General features: G+C 31.4%; 5 protein-coding genes across 7 annotated transcripts in view; 2 read left to right on the forward strand and 3 right to left on the reverse strand.

Annotated features, from left to right (window-relative positions):
- Positions 1 to 392: 392 nt before the first annotated feature.
- On the reverse strand, positions 393 to 1,388 carry LOC118645226. Its single transcript, XM_036285883.1, has 3 exons — positions 1,232 to 1,388; positions 877 to 952; positions 393 to 789 (listed from the first exon to the last, which is right to left on the reverse strand). Exons 2-3 carry the CDS (start codon positions 920 to 922, stop codon positions 494 to 496), a joined length of 342 nt encoding a protein of 113 aa, XP_036141776.1. The 5' UTR covers positions 923 to 952; positions 1,232 to 1,388; the 3' UTR covers positions 393 to 493.
- A 150-nt stretch (positions 1,389 to 1,538) lies between these two features.
- On the forward strand, positions 1,539 to 5,270 carry LOC105838355 (Golgi phosphoprotein 3 homolog sauron). The gene is made up of 4 exons (XM_012683866.3): positions 1,539 to 2,369; positions 2,455 to 2,701; positions 2,768 to 2,943; positions 3,846 to 5,270. Exons 1-4 carry the CDS (start codon positions 2,097 to 2,099, stop codon positions 4,092 to 4,094), a joined length of 945 nt encoding a protein of 314 aa, XP_012539320.1. The 5' UTR covers positions 1,539 to 2,096; the 3' UTR covers positions 4,095 to 5,270.
- Positions 5,271 to 7,286: 2,016 nt separating this feature from the next.
- Positions 7,287 to 10,337, reverse strand: LOC105838354 (damage-control phosphatase ARMT1). The gene is made up of 7 exons (XM_012683865.3): positions 10,187 to 10,337; positions 9,765 to 9,865; positions 9,442 to 9,547; positions 9,094 to 9,338; positions 8,832 to 9,014; positions 8,332 to 8,734; positions 7,287 to 8,236 (listed from the first exon to the last, which is right to left on the reverse strand). The coding sequence occupies exons 2-7, from the start codon at positions 9,845 to 9,847 to the stop codon at positions 7,904 to 7,906; spliced, it is 1,353 nt and encodes a 450-aa protein (XP_012539319.1). The 5' UTR covers positions 9,848 to 9,865; positions 10,187 to 10,337; the 3' UTR covers positions 7,287 to 7,903.
- A 144-nt stretch (positions 10,338 to 10,481) lies between these two features.
- The window catches only part of LOC114255194, a 44,352-nt gene continuing 27,945 nt past the window's right edge, over positions 10,482 to 26,888 (forward strand). Inside the window, exon 1 of the mRNA XM_036285884.1 lies at positions 10,482 to 10,835. The gene's annotated coding sequence lies outside the window, so the exon portion shown is untranslated. The remainder of the gene's footprint in view (positions 10,836 to 26,888) is intronic.
- Positions 17,477 to 23,744, reverse strand: LOC105840422 (venom acid phosphatase Acph-1). 3 transcript variants are annotated; one of them, XM_036285881.1, is made up of 7 exons: positions 23,411 to 23,744; positions 20,143 to 20,359; positions 19,948 to 20,055; positions 18,998 to 19,266; positions 18,315 to 18,595; positions 17,813 to 18,027; positions 17,477 to 17,743 (listed from the first exon to the last, which is right to left on the reverse strand). In XM_036285881.1, the coding sequence occupies exons 2-7, from the start codon at positions 20,278 to 20,280 to the stop codon at positions 17,516 to 17,518; spliced, it is 1,239 nt and encodes a 412-aa protein (XP_036141774.1). In that variant the 5' UTR covers positions 20,281 to 20,359; positions 23,411 to 23,744; the 3' UTR covers positions 17,477 to 17,515. The 3 variants fall into 3 exon arrangements, with proteins under 3 accessions (XP_036141774.1, XP_036141773.1, XP_028050455.1); XM_036285880.1 differs by having other exon boundaries at positions 20,140 to 20,359; positions 23,541 to 23,742; XM_028194654.2 differs by having other exon boundaries at positions 20,140 to 20,359; positions 23,411 to 23,742.

Below are 26,888 nucleotides of genomic sequence, written 5' to 3' on the forward strand. Positions count from 1 at the left end.
GGCAGCACTGGCCGCGGATGCGATATACAATTATCTGTCCGTTCTTCTAGCTCTGCGCCTCTGCCACAGATTATAAAGTAAATAGATAATCAACTCCCATAGTTTGATCTGGAACAGTGTTTCGAACGCCACCTGGGCGAATATACATAGACGAACTAATATTCAATATGGCCGACCTCTAATATAGTATATATATATATTTATTAATATTTCTTAGATAAATTTAATACCGTAGTATTTATTTAGTTAGTAATATTTATTTGGAATATTTTAATTTTGGTGTATTAAAACATTACAAATAAATAATTAATTACTAACAAAATAAATACTTCGAGTATTAAATTTATACTTATATTAAATACTAAGGAATAATACAAATAAAAAGACAAAACTATTCTATATAATATTTTTATTTTTAAAAACATGCTTAGAAACATGTATTGACAGAACTTAAGAACAAATAACGTGCTATTAAAGCTATAAAATATAATATTTATATTTTTAATATTTTTTTATATCGACTTTGCTTCTTTTTATAAAGTTCAATTGCTTGTGTCAATATCATATTTGTTACATACCGCATGTTGGATAATAATTTAATAGCATATGGCCAAAAATCATGATGTTTGCTATTTTCAGTTACTGCAACACGTAAAGGAGTTTCTGGACGCAAAGTGTGTGCGTTAATGGAATCAAAAACTTCGTTAAAAAAATCTAAAACTATTGCTGTATCATATCCTGCTTTGTTTGGTATTTGTAGCGGACCAATTTGTGAGTCGATAAATCCTCCTGCAAAGATAAATAAAGTACATATTAATATATTATGCAATTCAATAATAAATTAACAAAAGTAATAATTATCACTTATTCAATTACCTTTAATTTTGCTGTTGTATTTTGCTGTTGTACAATACAAATCCATTCAACTATGATTAAAATTGAAAACTGCAAACTAAAAATAAAAGAATCTTAAAAATTATGTCTTTATTATCTTTAGGCACACGTGCACAAATAATTATTGTGTTTTTATAATCTGACAGACATTGCAAAAAATTGTACTTATAAAATTAGCACAAATTCTGTTTACAAAAATATATGCAAAACATTTTATTATAATATAAAATTGATATGTAAAATATAAAACTATACTACTAAAACTAACATAACCTCTATTATCGATTACCTCTATTATCTGTGATATTTTTATTTTTATATTTTATATGCAACTTACCTTATCAGACAATATTGTTGATATTCTTTATACACGTTCCACACGCACTTTATACCAATTTCTTTTTTTCTATTGTAAATTAAAAATCTTCACAAGAGATATCCGTAATATATATCACGTTCTGATCACAAATCTAAGTTCTGACCGTTAAAGTGATATAAGCGCCACCTGGCCGAATATACCAGAATGAACTAACGCGGCCTGAAATTTCATATAGGAGTTGACCGTGCATGGCCTCTGCGTGGCACGAGTGGCAGGCGTATCGAATCCTGCGAATACGAGCTCGATGATTTACATCTCGATTTTGCACGTGTATCTCGCACTGACGTCTTCCTCGCGGACGTGTCGTATCTTGTGGTGAGTCGGTGACATGTTAAGCGGCCGACAGAGAGCTGCGGTGAAGATCCCATCGTGATCCCATACGCATTCCTTTCACGGGTGCATTTCGTGCGGCACGTCGCTCGGTTGTGGTGTCAGGTCGTAATCGCGCCACGTCGTGTCGCGCCGCGCGTTATCCGTCGCGCCGACTCGGCCCATCACGGGCATCGCGGGCAATTGTGCGAGCCGGATGGAGAGGAGGTCAATGAGAGGGCCTGGCCATCTTGGATGAGACATGTCTCTTTGGAGTAAACGTCAACGGCACAGTGTTTACCGTGCGATGCATACTTGCTTCGGTATCTTTTAATAACGACATCGCGTCTGGGACGGAGGAAACGTCCGTTTAGCGAAGCCGACGAGGAGATCTCGCGGTGGTGTGTCCCCTCCGGAGGAGCACGCGGAGGAGCACGTACTCCTAAGTGGTGGTGGTGGTGGTGGTGGTGGTGGTGGTGGTGGTGGTGGTGACCTGTCGTGGTACCTGCGCCGCATGATGAATCGCGGTGACGGGCTGGTGCAGCGACGACGCGTGGTCAACAGCGGTGGCAGCGGCATTGGCGGTGGTGGCAGCGGCCACGGCCAGGATGGTCCGAACGCAGACACCGTCGGCAACAACGACAAATTATCTGGACAAAGCCCGGACACAGACTGCCTGTCCCAGAAGGATCTCAACTGTAATCCCACCATCGACGATGACTCCGACAAAGAAACACGTCTCACTCTTATGGAGGAGGTCCTGCTGCTGGGGCTTAAGGATAAAGAGGTTCATATTTTCACTCTAGAAATCCCTGTTTTCCTCCGTCAACTTCTGGAGCAGTCAAAGTTTGACCATGTCCTCTTTTTCATAGGGATACACGTCTTTCTGGAATGACTGCATAAGTTCTGGATTAAGAGGATGTATCTTGGCAGAACTTGCCTTTCGGGGTAGGGTGGAGCTGGAGAAGGCTGGCATGCGTAAGAAGAGTCTGCTGACTAGAAAGCTCTTATTGAAAAATGACGCACCTACGGGAGACGTACTGTTGGATGAAGCTTTGAAACACTTAAAAGATACAGACCCACCCGAAACTGTGCAGAGTTGGATAGAATACCTTAGTGGTTAGTTCTTTTATTGTTGTACTCATGTACAGGATGTTAATTCTAAAATGTTTCACATGATTGCAGGAGAAACATGGAATCCCTTGAAATTAAGGTATCAATTGAAAAATGTCAGAGAACGGCTAGCAAAAAATCTTGTTGAGAAAGGTGTTTTAACTACAGAAAAGCAAAATTTCTTATTGTTTGATATGACTACTCATCCTCTTACCGACAATCTTGCCAAGAGCCGTCTCGTGAAAAAGGTAAATTATTTATCTTTTCTGTATTTTACATTTTGATTTTCAATCTGTATAGTGAAATAGTTGTCTTCATTTTTGAGAGATTTCTGTAAGAGTGTATGTATATAAACACATAAATAGTACAAATTTATTATGACAACACTATATATAGTATTAAGTAATGATCGAGGTAATGACATTACATATAGTATTAAGTTAACTTATCAAATCACAAATATTATTACCGTTTAATAATAAGATTATTATAGACCTTCCATATTCTTCTAAAGATAAGTGTTTACTAAAAAAAAAATCTTAATAGAGTATTTTTCATTATTTTGAAATTTATTCAACAGTATTCTGTATATATTTGATGTTATAATATTATTATATTATCATCTGCGGAAGTAATATCTTATCTTTATATATACTTTAATATCCTACATTGATTAGAACGCATGTGGGAATGGAAAGATAACCGCTCATGATTTAAATACATATATATATGATTATACAAGGTAGTTCTTAAGTATAAAAAATATTGAAAAGAAGAAAAATAATTTTTTTTACTTATTTTAACAAGGAAAAGTTCTATAAACATGTAGGTCTAATTTTAATTAAATATATATATGTATGTTGTTTATATTATTAATTGAAAAATGAAAAAACTTATACATATATACAAAAGTGGTTTTTATTTATAGATTAAAGTTTGTAATAGAATTAGATATTTTCTATAATATTTTAACATTATAATTTAATTAAGGTGAAATATATTTTTAAAATAAGAGTGTCAAAAGCATGAAAAGAAAAAAATAATGGAGAAAGATAAAAATATGTTCTACCTTTTAATATAAAAGAATTGCTGAATTGAGTTACATAATCTATGAATAGAACAATAGCACATATTACTTTCTGTTTTCCAGATCCAAGAGGCTGTATTAGGCCGTTGGGTAAATGATGCTGCTCGCATGGATAGACGAACGTTGGCATTAGTTATTTTAGCTCACGCAGCTGATGTATTAGAAAATGCATTTGCGCCATTGTCAGACGACGATTATGAAGTAGCGATGCGAAGAGTACGGACATTATTAGACCTCGACTTTGAGACAGAAGCCACTAAACGTAACGCGAATCCGGTACTTTGGGCTGTATTTGCCGCATTCACCAAGTAACAGTTACTAACTCTTAAATTTCGTGGACGCGGAATAGTTTTCTACTATTAAATTCTATTATTATGTATTATACAATACTATTATTCTTATACTAATGTGAATAATGAACTCAATGATTTTGCATGTCTTTTGGTTGCGACAATTGTGTAAAAATAGATACAAGAACACTTTTGTTACATAATGAAATAATTCAGACCAAATAATCCGTACTCGACTATATAGAAAACTTTTAAGAAATTTTATTCATTTTCGTTATTGTTATTTAATACATATTTGATAGCTAAATAACGAATATATTCGTATTTAAATATTATTCAATAAGAAGCGTGAATGTATGCCTTGTGCCGAATATTATTTTATTTGGGAAAGAACGAGTGCACTACGTTAAACTTAAAATCTATACTTTCTTGCTTGTTCATTGTGTTTACGAATGTATCTATTCATAAACATAAGATGCAGGACACTATGCGGGGTGCCTCAAAATAGATACTGGACGTGATAGCGTCAAAGAAATCTGAATTATATGTTCTTAGCCATAATTTTGTGAAATATACAAGTATGTACATATATTCCTTTGAATCCTAACTTTTAATATATAGTATATACATGTGCGCCTCTTTGTTTATGTCATATAGAATTTCGTGTTATATCCGCGAGATTAAATCGCGTTCCTTATATATATTTTATGTTTAATCGATCTACATGCATTTAACATTTTTTTCCACAAAAGAGTTTTAGACATTTTTAAAACTGTTAATTATTTCATTCAGCATATATACTGATAGATATGATTTTACACATGGCCGACCTCGTCATCGCGATATTACACGTGCCACATTTCTGATAATCATTTAACTGTTATAAATTTTTCAGAAGATTCTATGCACAACTATTTCTATATAAGTGTTCATTTTTCATACAGATCATTATTACAATATCATTGTTACAATGTCTTCTGATAGAGATTGTACTGATAGTATTACCATGTGGCAGTAAAGTACTCAGATTTCGAATGAAACAATGACGAATTATTTATTTTTGATTATTGACATTTCAAAATTTCTTAGATAAGCGATAATTTCATTGTAATCTGATAGTTGAACACATAGATTAGTCCATGTATAGTATTACAAGTTGCTTGTCCTGAGACTATTAAATATAACAACAAACACATTTTATGGTAGTTGAAATTATTTGATACTTTGTAATGCCCTTGTGAAATAATAGAGATATTTATTGGATCAAACTAAAAGTACTAATTTTTCTTATTCTGAAATTATTTTAAATAAGCTAAAAATTTTTTTAAATTTAAATTTATTTTTTGATTTATGTATATTTGAAGCATTTTTTAAATGTGATGTGAAATATCTTATATCAGGTATACTTTGAAGGCATTAACTGAATTATTCTAGTCTTCTTTCTAAACATATTCTTTAAAATTAATCTACAAATTATTTGATTTCGTAGAGATAATATTCTTCGTAAAGTTCAACAATTTTTATAAATTTTAATAATCTGCTATTGAATATTATTGAATTTTTTTGTTGGATAGAACATATATATGCATATTATAAAAGAAGTATAAAATGTATTGCAAAAGATATAGTATAATCTGTCAAAAAATAATTTTAACATAAACTCAAAGATTTTAATTTGTTTTTTTGAATATACTAATATGATTGATATAATATATTGTATAGATATAATGTGTAAGATAGTGAGAACACAAATCATATTTAGTAATAGATGCTAATTATAAGAAAAAAAGAACGTATTTCATGAAACAGTTAAATTTTTTTCTAATTTTATACTTTATTTTTGTTAGAAATAAAGTACAAAGAAGGGAATTGTTTAGAATGGTAGTCAGAAATAATTTTTAATTAATATTCTTTCAAATTTTTCTTAGTTCTCTATGACCAGCACTTACTTTTCAAATAAATTTTGTAGGATGTATATTGGATTGACATGAGTAGAGAGATATTGAATTACAATAATATAGTGAGATATATCAAATGACTCTCAATCATCATTTATATAATGTGTTATCCAGATTGAACTTTAAAATCCAATTTTTACAATTATTTCATTCTAATATCTATAATCTGTAATAACAATTTATTTGTAATTTTTGTTTTATATACAAAAGTTTTATATATACAAAGGTAATGTATTTGTATATTTTTTAAATAAATTTTTATTCATAGATATAAAAAATTATCTATAATAGAGGATTTGTTTAACATCATATTAATAAAATATTTCTAAAAGTTTGCTGGATATAACTAAACATGCTAGCACATATAAATCAAGTTTACTCGCAATGATAATTAAATGCAATAATACATTTATATAACTTAAATTTGTTATATTTAATTTTAAAATTCATTGATGAGAGAGCTTTATTGCCATTTGGTAAAATATCTTTTTCTTATAATGCTTTAATAAAAAAATAATCAGTGCAGTTAAATAAATTCTACCAATGAAAAAAATATACGTTTTATATCACGATGATAAAATTAATATTTGTAATCAATGCTTTATGAGAGATTTAAATTTCTTACAAATTCGATCAATTATAATTATAGGTGGCATTATTCACAATTGAAATTTTACAATGAAGAACATATCTTTATATATCTAAGTATTTGTTATAACAATTTAAGAATTAAAATTTATAATTTCTTGAAAATGTCTAAATATCAATTTAAAAAGTAGCTTAGTAATCATTGTACGATTACTTGGATATTAAATCAGGTCATATTTGTTGAAATAATATTTCTTATAATTTGCAGTTGAAAATTTATTTACAACTTAGTGTGATAAATTATACGAAAGCGTCGAATTAATATCAAATCTTAAATCAAAACGTAGAAAATTTAATTTTATATATTTAAATTTATAAAATAGTATTATATTCATACCAGCATACTTTATAATTTTATGTGCACATACGTATGTAAAATATTGTCGATTAAAGTTAAATAAACAAAAAATAAACATTTACTTTCTATTAATTTTTTTTTACTTATATGTGCAAATAGTAAACACCACATATTTTTATCATTGATAACAATTGACATAAAGTAAGATTGAGAAATCTTTTAAATTAAAATTTAAATATAAGAATTCGTATATAATGGCGTAATTATAACATACTGAATAAGTAATTAACAATAAAGAATAGTTGTGATAACTGTAATCATGTAAAAATGTATTGTTTAATTACAAGAATGATAAAGCAAAAAGTTTTAACACTGATTCGTTAAGCACTTTAAAGTTTAGTTGTACAGATTTGTAAAAAAAATTAGATAATTATTACTATATATTAACAACTTATAAGTATTTATTAAGAGATTATCCTTATGTTTATCATTACACTGCATAAATTAATTAAATCAGCAGCGTGTTTAATTACCTTACAGAAAAATTTAACTATATATATATTATATATCTATCACAGGGTAGCTCTAGTTTACAAAATGGAAATGAAAATTTACAGTGTTAACATGTTAAGAAGTAGTTGTAATTAAATGTAGATTTTATATGTATATACATATAAAAATATATACAAGCTATAATGGATTAAATAATTAATATACAACATGGCACAGAAACAAATACGAATATATTACAAAAAATAGAAAGATTTTTTGTACGAGTCTCAGTTTTATAGGTAACTTATTCATATCTGTATATGTACAAATATTGTTCTATATAACTTTATATATTTGAAGAGCGATAAACGTAAGTAATTACGATTATTACAATTCAAAGGTAGTTTTATTTTTATTATAGAAAAATTTGATATTTTATTTTTTAAATAAAGCTGCTTGAATGAGACCGTACTCTCCGGTTGAAAGTTTATCTTTGTGATTTTCAAAGAATTCAGCTGTATCATTAAGTAGTCCGACACAAATATCGGATTTTATAGTACGCAAGCTCAAAATATTTGTTGGCTGAAAATTGCCCAATGCAGCTGCAAAGCTTGTATTATACTCAAAATTTACGTCACCTAGAAGCTTTCTGTAATTCAGATCACCCTTAAATATTACTAATTTAGCGTCGGAAAATTGAGCATATATATTCCTTTCTTTTTCTTTCATTTGCGTAAAGTCATATGGCCCTGTCCAATAAGGCTCTTCCTGTTCAATAAAAATTCAAAATAGTTTAAATTATATTTAACATAATTCTACATAATAGTCTAAATGTGGTTTCAGAGAATGCAAATTAAATGTACCTTGATACACCAAGTTTCGTTGTCTATTAGATTGTTGAACATTTTACCCAATAGTTGCATATTTGGATGATGATTCAGTTTACTCATATGATCCAACGTCCAGAGAAAATCACGAACAGTTGTATCACTCACATACCAGGGGTATAATTTTACATGAAACGTTATCTTAGTCGTAGGTATGATGGTAACCAAGAAAGCTGCCAAACACAGATCGGTGAAGAGTTCATATCCCGCATTATCAAGTACCATGTGAATATCATTGTTCTTGTTTATCTGTTTGTTTATAATGTTCCAGACAAGCTCTGAATCATTGACTACTATGTTCTGGTTTAAAGATTCTACTATCATGAGTGGATTACCAGTTTGGCTAGAAGGAGCTCCTGCAGTTGCAGATAAATCGTGTCTATAAAGAATCATTGTTTATTTATAATGCATTGTATTAATAAATAGATGAATTAGAATCAAATAGAATTAGATGAAGAGAATAGAAATAGTACAACCTGTTGCCCCACAGGCTCAGTTTCAAGAGCTTCAGAAAATCATTTTTTGAGTTTTCCTTATTATACTCCTTATTACATATTATGTCTTTTAAATACAAGGCAATTAAGTCCATAGCATCAATAGAGTCAATAAAATCAGTTTGTTTACTGTACTCAAATGGATCGTAAGTATGTATGGTATTTCTAATATTGCAAAAGATATTTTAACTTGTTATAAATTATAAATTTATATTACATTTAGCATGTATATGAGAAAGCTTACGTTAAAGCAATCTCTTGAGCTAATGCACGATACATATAGCATTCACAATATAACCATGTTGTATTGAACCATGTTGGTATTCCACCTTCTATGTGCGTTCTGTGCTCCAAATATTTATTCCATTCTTCTGCGTCATTAGTAACTGCTGTATTCAAATGCAGTGGCTTTAAAGGTTTGTTAGTAACAATCTCATTTTTCAGCTGACTTATAAATCCTATGATCTCTTTGATATCCTTTTCAGCATCCTATAATTAATTAATGTATATTAATGTATAATGGAGCGAACTGATTGCTACATTGCACACTCATTTATACATATACACATATATTAGCCTCTATAAAGATTACCTCACTATATGTATTTATAATTTTGCTTTTATTCTGGCAAAACGTATCAACGATTTTCGTTAATATCACTGGCAATCTATCTTTGATTGTTACATGGGCGTAACTTCTGGAATACAAATAAAAAAATATTAGTTCCTTCTTTTCAGCTAAACTTCTTGCCTCATTTATCTTTCCTCTTTTTGCTCTTCAATGTGGAAATAGCAAAAGATAAACTATGCAAAAAGTTTATCTGAAAAAAATAGGCCTTATTTTTATATTTTATCAAAGGTCAGCGAGTTGAACATGCAAACAGCCAAAACAGAATTAGGTAATTCAGGAGTTACCGCTTATATATTCCAGATAATGGTAAACCGAGAGGAGTATATGTGTTCTGCAAATTTGGGATTCTGGGATCACTTTGAGCCATCGTATACACTGATATTGCCTGAACAGACAGAGATAATACAACATAGAGAGGAAACAAATTAACAATAGAAAGTTGGATAGGAACAGAGAGCTCTCTTAGATATCACACTAATTTAGTGTTAAAAAAAAATATATCACGGTTCGTTTTCCTTGTATTTTATTGTGACAAGTAAAACTTAAAAGTACTACTAACTAATAAATGTAGTAACGAGTACATCTCAAGGAGAATAGAGGTTACGCAATCTTATAAAAAAAGGAAAAAAACTGTCGGCGAAATCGAACTTAAAGCAATCTTTTATCAATATGATTTATCGTGCGGCAAAACGTCACCGTCTCTCACCTAATTACGTTCCGTCCCGGCCAGACGATCTCGGAGAACTACTGAGAACTACTTATACACGAACGTAAACACACGATCAACGTGAACGGAGCGGAAGCAAAGCAACGTCACAACGGAGCAGTCGCGCCGTGCGACCAATGCAGTCCGTGTCCGTGCTGCCGTGCAGCCGTCTGCCGTGTAGCTGTGTAGTGTCACGCGCAGGCGCAATCGCGCGAGGGCTCGATTTCTCGCGCGAGAGATCGATCTCTCTCGCGCGCACGCAATCGATATTGCAAAAGATCGGTAATCTGACAAAAGGTGCTCGTGACGGCCGCCGCGCCACGGGGGCGGACGAGATATAATTCGTCGTTTGTTGTCCTGTTGTCGCTTTCCTTTATTTCGTCTGCGGTTAACTGCGCGCGGTTTTGCGATTAAGACGGCTTCTTCGGCCGCCGTCGCGAAGTCGCGGCGAAGTTTTCGCCCGAAGAAATTTCATTAACGCGGAAAGTTTCTGGACACTCCGCGCTACCCCGAGCCTAACCGGCAAGAGACTGTCGTTGTCGTTGTCGCATTTTTGTCCATTGGCGTTCCGTGCGCCTGCCAATGCGGATGGATAACAAGATTCCGGCCTGCTGGCGAACGCGCGCTCTTCCGCCGTGGAAAAATCTCGGTAAGCCTAATTCTGCGATTAATTACGAAAGCGTTTATTTTTTATTTCTACTTGTTTTATTCCTTGAGGTTCCTTGATTCTTTCGCGATGCGACATTGTTGGTATGACGTCAGAGGCGAGAAATAACGCATGTAAAAGCATAATTAACTTAACTAATCCTGTAAAATGTGTAGCAAATGTGTGAAACATTTGTCTGATATGTGACGTAGAGGTGTAAAATAATTCTAGAAATAATGCACAATTCTTAAAATAATGGTACTTTTTTTCCTCAACTGTCACAACGGTTTTTAACAGCTGAGAAATATACCATTATTTCAAGATTATGTTTTACACTTCTACGCGTGACATGTTAGACTGATGTGTCAGTTTGTCGTATATTTCGCAGGTTTCAGAGATTGTGCAGTTATTATATTTTCAAGGGAAAACTAAAAAATGAAGCTGCACTTAGCAATTAATTTATTGCATGTTATATACCATATATACATATATATATATACTCCTCGGCTCTGACGTTATGTAAACAATATCGATCATGTTGCATCTTAATCATCTGAGAGGATGCGGGTAAACAGTGAGCACGTGACCTCTCGCGGATTCTTTCCCTCCTTGGATATTCGAGCTGTCAAGGACGTTCTGGAAATTTGTACCGTCTCAACGGGCGGCGGACATCGGGTACACGATAAATGAATTGATTAGCTTCCGTGAAAAAGTTTCGCTCGCGTTATAGCCCGACGGGGCGCTCTATCACACTTGAATTTACATAATGATCGTTGTGAGGGTACATTAGCTTCGGGGGTAATGGCGAGACCCCCTGCTGCCCCCTTCCTTGCCTGGCGAAAGTTATGGCGCAGATACGAGCGCGCGGGACGCGCGGGCGAAAAGTAAATTCGAATAAGGCGGTCAAATTGTTTCGTTCCCGCTGCGCGCCGCGCGCTTTTTGCCGCGGGGGAGCCGAAACAGGAAACTCCGGCGATAATTCAGCTACAGCTGCACGGCGCTTTAATAAACTCGGCGGGGAAGACGACCGCAGAAGCAAAACTCGACACGACTCTTCCGACTCTTCGTCGTTAGAAAAATAGGTCGAGGCGCTGATTTTCGAGCGGCTGTACCTTTCATCGCGAAGAACGTGTCGATACGTCCTTCCTCTGATTACCTGATTTATTAATTCTACAATGACATACCATCTATTTTGTTATAAAAACGATACACTCAATTCAATTCTGATTGATTATAATTTTTATAAAAACAAAGATATTGAAACAAATTTTTTAAATTGAACGCTAATTATTAATAAATATAATGGTAACAAGCAAATTAGAAAAATTATAATACGAAAAGAAAACAGAAAATTAAAAAACCCTTTTTTTTCAAATTTATGTTTGTTAGAAAAATTAAGTTAAAAGGCTTCTTAGATGATGTTCCGAAAACTACATGGAAACTTTAAATTAAAAAAATGTAGTATCTTAAAAAAATGATTTGAATATGATAGCACGAATTCAGTATGTCGAGTATAAACTTTTGATTATTTAAGAATATTATTAAAAAATTTTTCGTTAGCGCTGTCCTTTATATTAAAGGAAAAGGGTATCCGTGTTCAAATCTATTAAATAAATTAGCCAATCAGAAGAAATGTTGCGCATCCAGTGTGTCATTCTAGGGCTAATAATGTTATATCCCTCTTCAATAACAAAGCGCGCTTTGTCAATTTTTCTACCGCTCTTGAAAGCGAAATCGGAATGTTTGATGAAAAAATATTCCAGCGATGAACGTTCGATTATTATTTTTGTGCCTCTCATGGTGTTTTGATGTATGTACTTCGATATGTGTGTTTTAATTTTTTTAATACATTGATTGCCATGTTGTTCATATACAAATAATATTCAATTTCGTAAAAAATTTCCAAGAACAGTCAAATGCTTTTCATAATTTATTTATTTTAACGATATTATTATGAAAAAATTTGTACTATTTGAATTTGGATGATGATGAGACGTTCTCGAAAATAAAGAATGTTATTTTAGTTATACATAAATGATACGTAATGGTTACGTTAAAGGAAGAAGAAATTCTACAGAGAATACTTCGTTTTCGAAGATATAGCATTTTTTGTTAATTAATTCTTTTTTGATTGTCCGATTTCTTCTGATTTGAACCAGTTTTTTTTCAGTTCTCACTATAATAGAATTAGAAACGACAGTGATAATGATTAACCATCGATTGTCGTTGTGCACTTTCAAACTCTAAATTATGGTGGTGACTATTTTTACGAGCTTGCCAAAATTTTTACGACTTTAGGATGTTCTAGATTCTAGATTCTAGATTCTAGACTAAAAATGTCACAGTTTTGTTTTTATCTCATTGGTACTTTTTATCAATGGTTTTTATCGGCACGAGCGATCATTAAACGTCATGTTTGCAACACACGGGCAAGATAATATCGCCGCCGTTGCGTTCTATTCCTTCGAAATGAAATCTGTGCCGGCGGATTTCGCCGCCCCCCGCCCACCTCCTCGCTCGGCCCTCGCCTGTCCCTCCCATCCACGGGAGATCTGGGAGCAATGTTGCTAATTACTACATACCACCGAATGCGGCATAACCCGCGACCCATGAATTCCACTGCGCTGTAGCCGATGGTGTACAGTCGCAAGAGTCAGTTTTCATCCGTGTAATTTGTGGAAATTGCGGTTTCCTATGAGCGCGAGGCGAACTGATAATGCACTACCGAACGTCAGCCTCGGTGCCACACTTACATTCCCTAATATTATACGCGTGCACGTATATACACGCGCACACACGCGAGATAAACGCTGGCTTTTTTTCTTTCCGAATTCACAAATTAGTCGGTAAAATCCGGATTACGTCGCGGAAGTCGGAGAGACTATCTCTTTCTTTCGGTATACCTTGAAATTTTCGCAGTGGTTTGCAAATCGTCGTTATTCACAAACTGAGGCACTATCCAATTTAATTTAATTTAATTTAACCGTTCTAACTTGTTAACCGAGATTAATGTTTCAGAAAAGTAAAGAGAATTATATTTTCGATTTTTTTCATGTGCCACGCGAATGTTCTTTATTATTATTATTATTATTTTTTTTTAGAAAAGAAGTGTCCTAGTGCTCCTTGTTTCTTGTTCTTTTAATGACAACTGACGCACCATCGTCACGATCTTACGAGCGTCTGCGTGAAATTGATTAACACGGTAGGGCAGTACGGAAAAGATTATTACATATAGGACAAAGTCGTAAATATGAGGGCCACATGGCCAGCACTACTTCTTGAAATGAAGAAAACCTGAGGACGAAGACGACGGTACGCGTGCGAGGGTATCGAACTGTAAAAAAATGTTAGTCTTCTAATTGACATTAAAACAATATTAATACCAAGTGCTATCAACAAATTGCTGAATAATAATTAATAAACTAATTATTTCCAAATTTTTCCAAATGTTTACTAAGCTTTACAATAAATGTTGTCACACATAAATGGCGAAATATAAAAGGATATAATATATAAAATAATTGATAACAAAATTTATCATAATTATTTTAAAAATTAAATCAATAATTTTATAGAAAAATTTTGTAACTTATTTAAATTAAATGACACGTGTAGTCAGATATAATAAATATATTAATTAATAAAACCACTACACAATAAATAACGTTTATATGATATAAATGTGTACTGACAAAATTAAAAAGATTTCGTATTCCCTATCTTTCTTTCAAGCGTTTTTCTTTTTAAAGAGCTTTTCTTTTAAAATATGTAATCCTTACTACTTGACGGTAAGAATCAGTCGTATGCATTTTTACGATGTTGCAACAATATTTCTTCGTGCCGGTGGAAAGTTTTCAACGGACGTTATATTCTACATCATGCCGAAGGTATATTCCAAAGGGCATAATTTAAAGAAGTTTCTCTTGGGGTTGTCGCGAACCAGCGCAGCAGCCAAACGAAAACCCAGTTTGAATGTAAGAGTATGTAAATGATAGGAGCTGCCAGGAGAGAGTTCATTATAACCGGCATGGTGCGACCACAAAATTGTTCGTGGAAACTTTTGTGAATGGCAGTTAATTATAATTAATTCCGTATTGTCTACTCGACAGCTCGTGCTAATTCCTCGCCGCCGACGAATCGCACGCGAACGCGAACCACGGAGTTTCAGTTAGCACCCTCTCGTGCAGACAAATTATTACGAATGTTCAATTAAATCGTGCGTTTTCAAACTAACTTCCGCACGACAGTCTTTTTGGCAAATTTTGCATTTTCTCAACCGTTGTGTCACGCGCCTGTCTAGGAACTTGAGGAATGCTCTATTTAACCTTTTCCCAAATTCCTGCATGTATCCAGAAGTGCAAACTCATAATTTCGTAATTAAAAAGAAATGATTTTTTTTGTAAACTAATTAACAATTTTAAACTTGAACGAATTTGTAATTTAAGATCTAATTGTGAAAAAACTAGAAAATTAACTGAAATTTATTGAAAAGATTATTAAAAATTTATATTTTTCTCGGCGCGTCATGCAGAATATATGGATAAAATAATGTATTTTCTATCGGTTGTAAATTAACGCGATATAATCATAATCACGACGTTCGGCATAAATGCAATTTAACGACCGTGTATAATGGAAATTGAACAGTGATTAATTCAATTGTAGTATTACATCGTTAAAAGTACAATGCAACTTCGTTCGATGCAAGTGCCCCGATGCTCTGTATCCGCAATTAGAACGATTTCGCGAGTTTAATTCCGCAGAATTAGGAGTGCGGAACTGGTTCTTCTCATCCGGGCAACTCTCGGAAATTTCAAGAGTTTATCCCAGTGGAGCGAGGGTGGGATTACAGGAGAAAAAGGGGTAACAGAAAAGGATGGCTTGGCAAACGAAAGAAAAAGGAAAAAGAAAGATGAACTTTGTCTTTAGAATAGCTGAAACCCCCCATTCTTTTCCGGTGACAAGTTTCGGCAATGATTTTCAAAATTGAAAGAACACAGCGACTAATTCAGTATACGATAAACTATACTGTTTGGCACCGTTTCTGTCTCTTACAAAAATTCTCTAAACTCTCGGTACGATTGTTCTTTGTAGAAGCGGTTTCTTTAAATTTGTAAATAGAAGAAGCGATAGATCAATATATTTTTATTTATGAGATTTAAATTTACAGTAGTCATTTTGAATACAAAAGATAATATGGCTGTCTCGATAAGCACATGTGTAAATAACATTTTGAATCTTATTTTACATTACATGCGGATGATATATTTATGATATTTAATATATCGTGTAATTACGTATATACACAATGCATATAAAAGTAATATATTCTAATAACAATTTTCCTTGCATTACAAAAGACTGAGCCTTCACGTAGAATCAAATCAAGGTTTATCAGCGTCCAACGTAGAAGAAGAGCAAATTAAACTTTAGTGTTGATATCTGCTTATACGACGGTCGAAAAGATTTAGCCTTAATGGAAGTTGAGAGTATATTGTGGAACAGAAATGTGCGGTATATAGGCCCAACGAATCGCCGCGGTAGTGTGTGCGAAATAATAGGGTAATTGTTATGCTACGGCACGGTAGGCGGAGGATCTGAGCTCCGTGTCTTTGATAAGACACGGTTCTGAGCATACTTAACGAACTTAACTTTCTGCGATCGTATGGGCATTTAGTTTTCGGCGGTACGATATCGAATATAATGAAGAAAATGTAATAAAACCGATTGCCGGGCCGATTTTATTACATTAGATAGGAAGCTATATTGTCGTAATGCTTTACTGTACTATAAAATTGAAAACACATTTTGAGACGTGACATTGTAAAATGCCTTCTTTCTTCATCAGCTATTTTAGTTATACATTCAAATAAAATTAAGCTGCTAATGATAATGTTAGATATCTCTCACTTTTTATTTGACATAAATGTAATATTGATTGATTTTATAATCCGTTTTTAATAGAGAAATAATAGATACTTTGTGAAAGAAATATTACTGTGGCTAATTAGATTGGTGAAAAATTTCTATAAACCAATCTAATTCACCAATTTGAAGCTTTGTTTAAAAGTGTTTCGTTAATTCTTGCACGCTTGAATATTAAACTGTTTAAAGGGGTTTCACTCAAATTTGGATTTGCTAAATGACACGGCTTAAGGGAATTCCGCTGCTAAATCAAAATGAACAGATTTTCATGAAACTTTGTAGTGAAGTTCAAATTAGTGATATAAATTGACTGTCAAAATTTTAGAAAGCTGAACTAGCTAGTTATTTAGATATTAAATATATATTTTATTCATATGGGCTCTTATGGGAATCGATGAATTTTCAGGTTTTTTTATTGTATTAAACATAGAAGTAATAAACAGATGTTAGTGAAACTTTACAACAATATATCTTAACTGTCTAGAAAAGTACTGTTAAATTTTTGAAACAATGCACTTGCTCATTTGAGTGAAATAATTGATAAGATAAAAAAAGTTTACAATAATCGAAGTAATACAGCACGTAAGTGTGGTAAACGTGTGCTAGTGATACAACATGAATTTCAAATTGTTGTATTTAGTTATCTAAGGATGGTATAATAGTGAAAAATGCTTATTCTCAATTAAAAAAAAAATTATTTCAATAATGAAGGTAGTACTTTATAGCCAAATTTTTTTTTATATTCACCATTATTAACTTTAGACCATATACAGCAAAAAAAAAGAAGACAACAAAATGGTCATTTGAATATTTTTCTTTACTTGAACCCCTGTACCACTTGTTGTGCCAGACCTGAGCAGAGGAACTCCCTTAAGTGCAGTAGTTGACTTTGTTAATTCGACAAATTTATTATACGGACATAATACTTCGCAGCCAGGAATATTAATTTCTCGTATTTCCGATGGAATACCTAAGTAATATAACACCTGCAAGAAATGATTATCCATTAGTTATTTGTTAATTAAGTGACTGGTTTAAAGTAAAATTACACATACTTTAACCAAATATTCTCCGTCATCTTCATATAATTCTACAATAACGCTGCTTGTAAACGTCGGAAAATGACGTCGAAAAATAACGGATATATTTAAAGCGTATAGCAATCCAACTACATTTACATCATGTGCGGAGAAAAGATTAATCCTTCGATCCGGCAAAGTTTTATTGATCACTTTGTTCATATCGTTAATTATTCTATTCAATAACACACCTGCAAATAATACACTTGAGTATGAATATTTTATGAAAATACATATAAAAAGATTATAATGTGCTTACTGTTATTATTATAGTGCGAAAAACGTTATGTGAAAAACATATAATATGATAATAAATGTAAAATTTTAATTGTTTTTTCTTAATCACGTTATCTCAAGAAATATAAAAAAGAACATAATGAATAATAATGGTAAATAAAATACATAACATTTATGCACATATTATCTATTTATTTTTTAAGAATTGAATGGGCCACACACACATAAAATTTAAACGTGCCTCCATTGAGATTATTTAACTCATTGTAATTAAATAGCTCGTAATCTAAGTAAACTGCATTTAAAAGAGTGCCATTTGGAAATATGTTTTTTGTCCACTTTGGTAAAGGCAATCCCATAAATGATTCTATATATAAAGTATGATATATAAGAGCGAGATCCCTGACACTGGTAATATTTTTTCCTGTATGTTTTGATACGTCCGCCATTAAATCATTAAACTCTTCTATTTTCTTTTTCACTTCTGGACTTTGTAGTTGATTCTCATAAATTTTTTGGAATCTGTTACAAAATGCACAAGAAGAAATTTTTAATATTTTTATCAAGAAATAATTTAAAGAAATATTGAATGTACGTGATAATTATGTTTATTAATAATTTATTATGAAATATAATGTATTTTTTTACTTTATATAATAAAAAAGTATATTTTTTATAAAATACAAAGCTATAAAATTTTAAGGATTATTGAAATATCGAAAAATGTATAAAAAATATATTTTTATAAAATATATTAATTGTATTAATGATTTAATTATTTCACGTTCAAAAATAATAATATTTAACGTACCGTGAATATTAAAACTGTCGTGAAATATTCTTATGAACGCAATTGTAACCGAAAAATTATTGCATCCGATCGATAACTTATAACTATCGATTGAAGAAATGATCTTTGCTTACATAGGGCATGCAAATGATGGATTCAGCAGATTATCTTCATGCCGTGATGTATATATTAAGTCTATTGGTTGCCAAGAAAGTTTCTCATTCCATTTTTGTCTATCAACAGGCGGATAAAGCGCTGCAAGAACTAATTGTAAAGTCATCTTGCATCGAGACATTTCCGTGCTACGTGCGTAGACATTTGGTGGGTAATACATATCTCCAAGGAAACTATTGTATTTATCTCTTAGCCACAAGCCTAATGCGTATGATCTATTCTTGCCAACCTTAAATATCGTTAAAAAATGTAGGTAAGGAAGAAGAAACAGCGGCCGTGTTATTAATATTGCTTAGCTTGACGTAAACTTGAAAATAAAGGAACAGCGTATTCCACGTGAAAATGAAGAAATAAGAAAAACGTCTTTCGGCTATTGCGGACGTGTTTAGTTGAACGACTGTATGTACGATACATGAAAAGCTTTATAAAGAATTGAAGATACAATGCATGCATTAATACTAATTTATATCTTTCATTTTTCGGGGATTACATTTCGAACAATTTTTTCTTGGCAACAATATTGAAACATTTGTTCATTTTTGAGTTACGAGTAATTAAAAAAGAGATTTTTATAAAACAGATTTTTATAAAATTGAACTCAAACAATTATATATTTTTTAAATAGTTTTAAATGGAATAGTTTCAAATTAAACTCGAAATTTAATTATAAAACATACAATTTTGAAGATTATAAAGTTACAGAAAATTGTAACCTCTTTGTTATCTTGTGAAAAAATTAATTCCAAATTGAAGGAATTCCGTTAAAGAAAATATGCAAATGAGACAATCTGAATGTAATTTTTACAGATTTCTTTCACAAATATGCAATACGTTATGAGACAGTCTTAACAATAAAAGATTCAATAAAATGATAACATATCTATGCTCTAACGTATAAATCTAATTTTACATTAGTTAACTGTCCGTCACCATCTGGATAGAAATCGTTATTTTTATATGGATCATTTGGATAAGATTCATAGTTCTTGTCTGTTGTGCGATCGCCGTGTCTGAATACCTGAAAATTTCACATTTTTTGTGTTAATTTAATATACACCCGGGAAGGTATTTTTTTAAGTATTATTATTTTTCAGATTATCACCACGTTGACTAATCGTAGCTTTAAATCATCTTCTGTATAAATTGTCGTTGGTCTCGTGGAGATAATCAACGCCTCAGTTTTTAATGTCGTTAATAAACAGAAATAAAACATTAGCACGATGATACGTTGAAATTTCGTCATCTTTGAGATTTTTACAGTTTATAAATCTTCTAGAATGGTCATTTGGGGTCAATCAAACTCAAGACATTTCATAACGAGTCTACAATAAAAATTGTTTTTGATACTTGTCTATATTCTACTTTTGATTATCTTAATAATATTAGGCTACGGAAGAGTAACAATATCGTTGGATGTTGGTTTCGTTTGAACTGATATGTAGTGCTTATTAGTACAGGTTTTGAAATGTATAAATAGTAACAAATGGTTCACCTTCCGTTCACTTATTTGGCGAATATTTTATTTATTATTGTGTTTTTTTAGTATTTAGATTTTACGCGCTAAAATTATTTATAATCTATTTATAAATATCTAGATTTTTGTTAATTTTTTACAAAAGACTGAGAAAGAATTCTTTTAAAAATTGTATAAGTGTAATTGCTTAAAAACTAATGTTTAATAATATTATCAACGATTAAGAGATAAATCATGGATTCGAAATAAGCCCAGTTATCTGACACAGTTAGATAAAACGTCTCATCACACAGTGTATCATAGAAAATATTTAATAACAGATTATGTTATTAAATATTATATGTAGAAAAATAAGAGAAAATTTTATATTTATATCTCTAATATCACATACGCAAACCACCAATTAAATTCAGCCTCATTCTTATGTAGATCTTTATAATATATTCTTTTATATTCTTTTAACTAAATATGTTTTAATGTTAGAAAAAGATACTACATAGATCACATGTGTACAGATTTGTTCATGATAGTAAACTAATTTAAGTACACAATCGTGATACTTAGATTTTTCAAGATATTTACAACGTCCCACAATATAGCGCTTAAGATAAAATTGTTATTGTTGCGAGGAAAATCATATTATGACATAACAAAGGAAATACTCCTTTTGAGTTGAGCATTCGAGCAATTTACTCGGAGTGAAGAATTACTCAGATTAGATTTATTCAAAGGTGAATAATTATTTGCAACAGAATGAATAATTATTTGCAAAACTGAATTATTTCTCTAAATTAAATAACGCACAAGTTGTATCACAGTCTTTTTGAATTATTTTTACAAATGCTTCGATAATTTGAGAAGAAGAATATTTAAATTACAATTTTGTAAAATTCTTTCATATAGATATTCAGATTTGGTATAAATTAGATTGTTACAATAGAAAATTAGATCCGTTGTTAGTAGCCACAATTTACCAGCGACAAATTTACAATTGAGGTCACACTACTGGCAGCGACAATGTAATAGTCCTTCGAACAACTTTTTAAGCGTATAATGTTCGAAAGAGTAAAAAGAATCGAACTTAAATTCAATGAATTTAAAATATATCACCTCTCATTAGAAGAACTTATCGTGCAAGGAGTTTAAAAGCGAATGAGGAAAAGTATAAAGTAGTTTCGGACCTCACGATGGTTAACTTTTCTGCTAAGTTTAATATTGATGAACTACGAGAATGTCCGAATAAGAATATGAATACCGAATAAATGGATGGACACGTGCTTAAAATAAAATGTTAAAAATGTAAAATGTAATAATAATTGTACGCGACAAAGTATCGAAATTGTAAAAAAATTAGAAGTATTGTTTTTCTTTTATAGTCAGATAATGAGGTCGACTATTTTTAAAACCCTTTTAAGTTGTAATAATTTTGATTATTCCATTTTTGCGCTATTTTAAAAATGTTTTAACGTTTTAAAGAAAGTAAACTTTTAAGTGTCTTGAAAAAATATTCAATATTAATATTAATTTATTATTAGATAATTCACGATCCCCTTTTACTTAATGTTCTCACAAATAAAAAAAATCTTAATCTTTTTTATTTTATTTATTATTTACTTATTAAAGTCGTCTTGATTTTTACTCAAAATAAAAATATAGAGAGTTTAAATATTGTCATCATCCCTGTTATCTCTTTTATATTATTTGCATACTTGTAAAATTAAATTTTTATTTTAATATTTAGAAAATCTAACAATAATCTCTATAAGAATTTATTTTTTATAAAGATATCTGGGCTGCTATTCCGTACACTATTCCGTACACGGTTATCCATAGTTGTCGGTTCGATAAGTCTTGCGCACGTATTTTGATATATGAAAATATATGCGCAACGACAGTTATCAAACCGACAACTATCAGTAACCGTGTACGGAATAGTGGCCCTGTTCTATTTTAGCAATTTATATAATATTGGCGGCAAACAATTAAAGGAAGAATTTGGATTTTTTTAGTGTGGTACGACTACTTGATTGCAACTGTCGCACTTTCCCAAAATGCCATACTTCCCAATACTATAAGTCTCTTAAAACTGCGGATGTTCGACAGATGACTTGAGTAACGAAAAAATTTAGAGATAAAAAAGAGAAATGTGATGAGAAAAAGTAGAAATAAACTACAATCACACATAAGATTTAAAAGTTTTTTACTTTTGGAATGAAAAACAACGTAGAAAGAAATAAGAATCTATTGTCGCAGAAAAATTATGGATATTCTACTGCATCTTTAATGTAAGAATAATTGAATTTATTACAATTATTATTTATTTAAAAATTTCGTTAAATGAACCTATATTCACAGAAATCTGAATTTGCTAGAATAATCTAATTCACTGAAATATTATCCGTTGTAAAATCTTACAAAATTATTTACTGCAAATAAAAATTAAATTTTCAACAAATCTGTGTAAAACTAACGATATAACTAACTAAAAAATATTTGCTACACTGAGAGAAAAATGCTTGAAAATTTATTTGGAAGACGTAAAGTTTATTTGAACGAAATAAATCCATTATTTGAATAGGGCAAAATAAATGTTTATTTATAGCAAATAAACAATTTATTTTACTTTTGGAATAAATGTTATTTATCGCAAATAATCGTTTATTTCCTCAAAATGAGTTGTAAGTATCAAATTTTTTTCAGTTTTTATTAGATAGTTTATTTCTTACAAATAAATTTAATTTAGCTAAATAACTTGTATTTTTCTGATAATCTAATTTGATTTGAGGCCACAATGTTAATATATTACATTGAAATGAATATTTGTTAAAAATTTTGAATACGAAAATAATGCTGCGCGTTCACTAATTGATATATAATTTGAGATCTAAAAAGTATATACCAATCGATGAATGTGCAGTTATTTTTGTATGCGACGAACGCAACAAAATTTTTGCATACGATTTTAAGAATCGGCTTCTGGCGAGTACCCGGTGATGTTTCTGAACACAGCCTAAGCATACGATACGTACTATGAAACATATATTATAAGACACTGTCTACAAGTCATGTATGCACTTATAGGTACTGTATAACACTGTGTAACACGACGCCGACAATACAATGATGACACCGCGGCAATGACTAGTCCGTCATATTGCATGGTGCAATGCAAATGAGGCAGAAATAAATGTCGACAGTTTAAGAAATAAATATTTCTGAACAATAAGTTTATTTTTTTTAAATAAATGTTATTTGTCTATAAATGTATATTTGTCTATAAATATAGTAATCAAATATTTCTAATCAAATATTTGATTACTATAAAGAAAATTGATAGATCTGAAATAAATTTATATTTAGAGTAAAAATTATACGAAAATTTTCTCATAATTAATAAGAAAAGTTAGGTATTTTTTTTTATAAAAATATGTATTTTATTGTTATAAATCAAATATTTTTGTGTCAAATAAATATCAAAGAAAATGTAAGTAAATTTTGCTTCTCGGTACATTGACATTTTTCTCTCAGTGTACGCCAGCATAAAATATGTTATATTAAAATCTTTTTTTTATACATTGAACAAAACGATTAAGATTTAAGCACCTTGACAATGTTCTTCTCAAAATTTTGAAGCAAATTAGAGATATCAAGGCTGATAAGACCTACACAGAAAAAAAAGATATTGTTATTTTGACAATATCTTTAGTTTCAAAGTGAAAACCTTAAAATAAGATTTTTTATATTGCGTTTATTATATTGCGTTAAATAAAAAAAATTTACTTGAATGAAGATTTATTTTTAAATTTTATATAGTTTAATCAAGAAAATTATATTCTTATTATTTAAGAATAATTTTTTCGAATGGAAATGAAAAAATGTTGGATAGAAAATACTATATAGGTTCAAATCAAAGATTATAATTTTTGCCTCACGCTTAAACGCAAAATACGATTTCCTTCAAATTTAGCTAGAAATATATTTCCGTAACGCACAATCAACTGATCGATCATTTGCGAAAGGATGTGCATTTTCCTAATTGTTATAGATATTTTAAAAATTAATTTTTATTGTTTTTTGCGCCTCACGCCTAAACGCAGAATATGATTTCCACCAAATTTGGCTGGAAATAACTTTCCGTAACGTACAATCGACTGATCGATCATTCGCGAAAGGACGTGCATTTTCGTAATTGTTATAAATAATTAAAAAATTGATTTTTATTGTTTTGTGCGCCTCACGCCTAAGCGCAGAATACGATTTCCACCAAATTTGGCTAGAAATATATTTCCGTAACGTACAATCGACTGATCGATCATTCGCGGAAGGACGTGAATTTTCCTAATTGTTATAAATAATTTTTAAATTAATTTCTATCGTTTTTTGCGCTTCACGCTAAACGCAGAATACGATTTCCACCAAATTTGGCTGGAAATATCTTTCCGTAACGTACAATCGACTGATCGATCATTCGCGAGAGGACGTGCATTTATCTAATTGTTATAAATAATTAAAAAATTGATTTTTATCGTTTTGTTCGCCTCACGCCTAAACGCAATGTACGATTTCCTCCAAATTTGGCTGGTAATATCTTTCCGTAACGTACAATCGACTGATCGATCATTCGCGAGAGGACGTGCATTTTCCTAATTGTTATAAACATTTAAAAAATTGATTTTCATCGTTTTTTGCGCTTCACGCCTAAACGCAGAATACGATTTCCACCAAATTTGGCTGGAAATATCTTTCCGTAACGTACAATCGACTGATCGATCATTCGCGAGAGGACGTGCATTTATCTAATTGTTATAAATAATTAAAAAATTGATTTTTATTGTTTTGTTCGCCTCACGCCTAAACGCAATGTACGATTTCCTCCAAATTTGGCTGGTAATATCTTTCCGTAACGTACAATCGACTGATCGATCATTCGCGAGAGGACGTGCATTTTCCTAATTGTTATAAACATTTAAAAAATTGATTTTCATCGTTTTTTGCGCTTCACGCCTAAACGCAGAATACGATTTCCACCAAATTTGGCTGGAAATATCTTTCCGTAACGTACAATCGACTGATCGATCATTCGCAAAAGGACGTGCATTTTCCTAATTGTTATAAATAATTAAATAATTGATATATATCGTTTCGTGCGCCTCACGCTTCAACGCAATGTACGATATCCTCCAAATTTGGCTAGAAATATCTTTCCGTAACGTACAATCGACTGATCGATCATTCGCGAGAGGACGTGCATTTTCCTAATTGTTATAAACATTTAAAAAATTGATTTTCATCGTTTTTTGCGCTTCACGCCTAAACGCAGAATACGATTTCCACCAAATTTGGCTGGAAATATCTTTCCGTAACGTACAATTGACTGATCGATCATTCGCGAGAGGACGTGCATTTTCCTAATTGTTATAAATAATTAAACAATTGATTCTTATCGTTTTGTGCGCCTCACGCCTAAACGCAGTGTACGATTTTTTTTCAAATTTGGCTGGAATTATCCTTCCGTAACGTACAATCGACTGATCGATCATTCGCGAGAGGACGTGCATTTTCCTAATTGTTATAAATATTTAAATAATTGATTTTCATCGTTTTTTGCGCTTCACGCCTAAACGCAGAATACGATTTCCACCAAATTTGGCTGGAAATATCTTTCCGTAACGTACAATCGACTGATCGATCATTCGCGAGAGGACGTGCATTTTTCTAATTGTTATAAATAATTAAAAAATTGATTTTTATCGTTTTGTTCGCCTCACGCCTAAACGCAATGTACGATTTCCTCCAAATTTGGCTGGTAATATCTTTCCGTAACGTACAATCGACTGATCGATCATTCGCGAGAGGACGTGCATTTTCCTAATTGTTATAAACATTTAAACAATTGATTTTCATCGTTTTTTGCGCTTCACGCCTAAACGCAGAATACGATTTTCACCAAATTTGGCTGGAAATATCTTTCCATAACGTACAATCGACTGATCGATCATTCGCGAGAGGACATGCATTTTCCTAATTGTTATAAATAATTAAATAATGGATTTTTATCGTTTTGTGTGCCTCACGCCTAAACGCAGAATACGATTTCCACCAAATTTGGCTGGAAATATCTTTCCATAACGTACAATCGACTGATCGATCATTCGCGAGAGGACATGCATTTTCCTAATTGTTATAAATAATTAAATAATGGATTTTTATCGTTTTGTGTGCCTCACGCTTAAACGCAATGTACGATTTCCTCCTAATTTGGCTGGAAATATCTTTCCGTAACGTACAATCGACTGATCGATTATTCGCGAGAGGACGTGCATTTTTCTAATTGTTATAAATATTTAAATAATTAATTCTTATCGTTTTTTTGCGCT

This window comes from Monomorium pharaonis, chromosome 4, assembly GCF_013373865.1.
Source record: "Monomorium pharaonis isolate MP-MQ-018 chromosome 4, ASM1337386v2, whole genome shotgun sequence".
Lineage (NCBI taxonomy): Eukaryota > Metazoa > Arthropoda > Insecta > Hymenoptera > Formicidae > Monomorium > Monomorium pharaonis.

What these genes read in the sequence shown, in the direction of transcription:
- LOC105838355 (XM_012683866.3), top strand. Translation starts at nt 2,097, where the DNA reads ATGATGAATCGCGGTGACGGGCTGGTGCAGCGACGACGCGTGGTCAAC. An exon ending in TTGGATAGAATACCTTAGTG is followed by an intron (nt 2,702 to 2,767) that starts GTTAGTTCTTTT and finishes ACATGATTGCAG; the next exon opens with GAGAAACATGGAATCCCTTG. An exon ending in AGAGCCGTCTCGTGAAAAAG is followed by an intron (nt 2,944 to 3,845) that starts GTAAATTATTTA and finishes TCTGTTTTCCAG; the next exon opens with ATCCAAGAGGCTGTATTAGG.
- LOC105838354 (XM_012683865.3), bottom strand. Translation starts at nt 9,847, where the DNA reads ATGGCTCAAAGTGATCCCAGAATCCCAAATTTGCAGAACACATATACT. An exon ending in GCTCAAGAGATTGCTTTAAC is followed by an intron (nt 9,015 to 9,093) that starts GTAAGCTTTCTC and finishes TTGCAATATTAG; the next exon opens with AAATACCATACATACTTACG. An exon ending in CTGAGCCTGTGGGGCAACAG is followed by an intron (nt 8,735 to 8,831) that starts GTTGTACTATTT and finishes GATTCTTTATAG; the next exon opens with ACACGATTTATCTGCAACTG.
- LOC105840422 (XM_036285880.1), bottom strand. Translation starts at nt 20,280, where the DNA reads ATGACGAAATTTCAACGTATCATCGTGCTAATGTTTTATTTCTGTTTA. An exon ending in GTGACGGACAGTTAACTAAT is followed by an intron (nt 19,267 to 19,947) that starts GTAAAATTAGAT and finishes ACGATATTTAAG; the next exon opens with GTTGGCAAGAATAGATCATA. An exon ending in CCATCATTTGCATGCCCTAT is followed by an intron (nt 18,596 to 18,997) that starts GTAAGCAAAGAT and finishes ATTTTGTAACAG; the next exon opens with ATTCCAAAAAATTTATGAGA.
- LOC118645226 (XM_036285883.1), bottom strand. Translation starts at nt 922, where the DNA reads ATGGATTTGTATTGTACAACAGCAAAATACAACAGCAAAATTAAAG. An exon ending in ATACAACAGCAAAATTAAAG is followed by an intron (nt 790 to 876) that starts GTAATTGAATAA and finishes TTATCTTTGCAG; the next exon opens with GAGGATTTATCGACTCACAA.